This window comes from Geospiza fortis, unplaced genomic scaffold (genome assembly GCF_000277835.1).
Source record: "Geospiza fortis unplaced genomic scaffold, GeoFor_1.0 scaffold78, whole genome shotgun sequence".
NCBI classification, from domain to species: domain Eukaryota; kingdom Metazoa; phylum Chordata; class Aves; order Passeriformes; family Thraupidae; genus Geospiza; species Geospiza fortis.
Genome location: NW_005054339.1, coordinates 623,870 through 626,387, shown reverse-complemented (window position 1 = coordinate 626,387; position 2,518 = coordinate 623,870). Strand labels below are relative to the sequence as shown.

The 2,518-nt window shown below is 67.4% G+C and overlaps 1 protein-coding gene across 1 annotated transcript in view; it reads right to left on the bottom strand.

Moving 5' to 3' along the window:
* LOC102043069 (semaphorin-3D) overlaps positions 1-2,518 on the bottom strand; it is a 23,190-nt gene that overhangs the window by 1,357 nt on the left and 19,315 nt on the right. Inside the window, exons 11-18 of the mRNA XM_031058227.1 lie at positions 2,448-2,511; positions 2,149-2,371; positions 1,943-2,031; positions 1,417-1,458; positions 1,001-1,158; positions 732-796; positions 431-561; positions 14-346 (exon numbers count right to left, since the gene is read on the bottom strand). Coding sequence (XP_030914087.1) covers positions 14-346; positions 431-561; positions 732-796; positions 1,001-1,158; positions 1,417-1,458; positions 1,943-2,031; positions 2,149-2,371; positions 2,448-2,511 — 1,105 coding nt within the window. The remainder of the gene's footprint in view (positions 1-13; positions 347-430; positions 562-731; positions 797-1,000; positions 1,159-1,416; positions 1,459-1,942; positions 2,032-2,148; positions 2,372-2,447; positions 2,512-2,518) is intronic.

Genomic DNA, 2,518 nt, shown 5'->3' with positions numbered 1-2,518 from the left:
CCGCCCCCCGTGCCCCCTGCCGCTCCTGCAGCCGCAGGGCATTGCAGTAGGCGTCCAGGCTGGTGCCCGGGGCCCCCAGGGCCCGCGGGAAGCCCTTGGAGCCCGGCTGCAGCTCAGCCCGGGGCCGGGGGCTCTGCTGGGTCCCTCCCGGCTCAACGCCCTTGCTCCGTTTGTACGGGGGCAGCTCCGCGGCCTCATGCCTGATGAGGCGGAGGCTGTACCGGGTGAGGAGCCGGGAGAAGGAGCGCTCCACCGCTTGGCACTCGTAGGTGCCCACGTCCTCCCTCGACAGCTGGCGGATCAGCAGCCCTTGCTCCAGCACCAAGAAGTGTCCGTTGTTCCTCACCTGGGGCAAAGACAGAGCTCGTGGGTCAGTCCCTGGGGATAAAAGCCACCCCTGCTCGTGGTCCCTGCCGCCCTGTCCCCGTACCTCGCTCGGGGCCGTCTCCTCGCCGCGCCGCACCAGCCAGCGCATCGTGATCTGCGGGGAGCGCGCCAGGCACTCGAGGAAGGTCGAGTTCTTCTCCACCCCAAAAACCACCTTGTCCACCGCGGCTGTCCCTGTGCAGGGGAGGGGGGGAGTGCCCTGAGTGCGGGCTGTGTGACCGGAGGGAGCGAGGGCAGCACGGACAGCCAGCCCGCGGTGGGGACACGGGTTTCCCAGCGCAGCCCCTGCGGGCCATGGCGCTCCCTGGGCACAGCTGGCTGCCCCCGCCGGGGCTGGTGCTCACCCTCTGCCGTGTCCTGGCACTGGCTGAGCGGGTCAGCTTTCAGCACGTCCTGGCAGCGGGCACGCCTGTGGGAGAGCAGGGAGAGCTGTGGGATCCCTCCGTGGCAATGCCTCAAGAAGGGGCACCAGGAAAGGGTGGGTGGCAGGCAGGCAGAGTGTCAGTAGGGGTCTGGCTGATGGGTAGAGCTCCAGGGCTGCCTCTTGCCCTTCCCTGCTCCGAACAGCATCACCTTGCAGGGGGATGCAGGGCTGGCCCGGGCACACACCCACCTCTTCTCGGTGAGCAGGTGTGGGGCGCAGGTCTTGCTGTCCCAGGTGCAGTAGGGATCCCTGGCCAGGCAGCAGTCGGTGCAGGTTTTGCCGTAGAGCTCGCAGCGGTACAGGGAGAGCTGGAGCAGTCCGTGGGTGCTGCTCACAAACAGCTCCTGCTGCTCGGGAAGCGGGACAGGGGCAGTCAGACCCACGGCTGGGGTGGCAGGGAACAGAGCCCTGCCCATGCTGGGGGGGCGACAATGGGGGACAGTAGGAGAGTGAGACAGAGCCTGCCATTCCCTCAATGCCCTGGCCGGATCCCGTTCCCTAAATGTGGCCCCCTGGGTCCAAGGGACCCGGCAGAGTGGCTGGGATCAGCTGGTCTCTATCCCTGTCCCCAGACTGCTTTAGGGAGAAGCAGAAGGGACACTCACCCGCTTTGGTGATAACTTCATGTCCAGGATGGGAGAAGGCACCTGGAGGGAGAGCAAGAGGGTGCTGCAGCCACATCAGCCCCTCCTGGGTGCCCCAGCCTACCAAGTACGATTGTGTCCTCGGGGGTTACATGATGCCAGGTCCCTGGTCACCGGCTCCATGCAAGGAGCCTGGGCCCTGGGCTGGCCCCCTGGCGTGGGCAGCCCAGGACAGCTCTGCCCAGCAGCCCTGCTCTCAAACCTGAGCTCAGCCCTCCCATTTCAGTGTGGGCTCCAAAGTGCAACCCACATGCCCCCTCAGGAGCTGGATGGGGAGCTGGAAGATGACTTGGCTCCAGTCCCACTGGCACCCCTCGGTGTTTTTCTGCTGCCCAGGGCGGGTGGGAGCCCCCAGCAGTGAGCTGAGAACTCCCTTAGAGCAGCCAGCGACTTCCTGCAGAGCCTGCAGGGAGGTGCCGCGGCCACGGGAGCCTGTGTGGTCCCATCCTCTCACTTCAGCCCCCTGTGCCACCCTGGCCGCCTGTACCTTAGTGACGCTGATCTCCTCCAGGCTGATCACCTCGGGGCCACGGCTCATCCCGCCGGCCAGGGCCACCTTCAGGACTTTGCCGTCATCTGTGAAGGCACGGGTGGAGGAGCTGTCAGGGCTGGAGCCCCTGGGGCTGGCGGCACCCGAGTGCCACCCGAGCTGCCCGGGGTGGCAGCGCTCCCAGGGCCGGGGTGAGCTCCCACCTGTGCCCAGGAAGAGCACGTCGTAGTCGCGGCTCTCCGTGTCCAGCCGGTGCACCAGCAGCCGCCGCAGCCGGTAGGGCACATTGACCCGGACCAGCACGGGCTGCCGGCCCTGCGGGTACACGGGCTCCCACATCAGCTGGTGGCTGCGCATGAAGCTGATCAGCTCGTCGGGGAAGTCCTTGGTGGACTGCAGGAGGGGGTCGTAGGTCTCACTGGGGCACTGCGTGACACAGGAGCTGCATTAGGGCCAGCCCAGTCCGTCCCACTCCCCCTCCAGCTGCTCCCCGTTCCCTCACCGTGCCGGGGCGGGGGTAGGGGACGCGGCCCTTGTATTCCACCCAGCGGTAGTCGAATCCCTCCCTGTGGG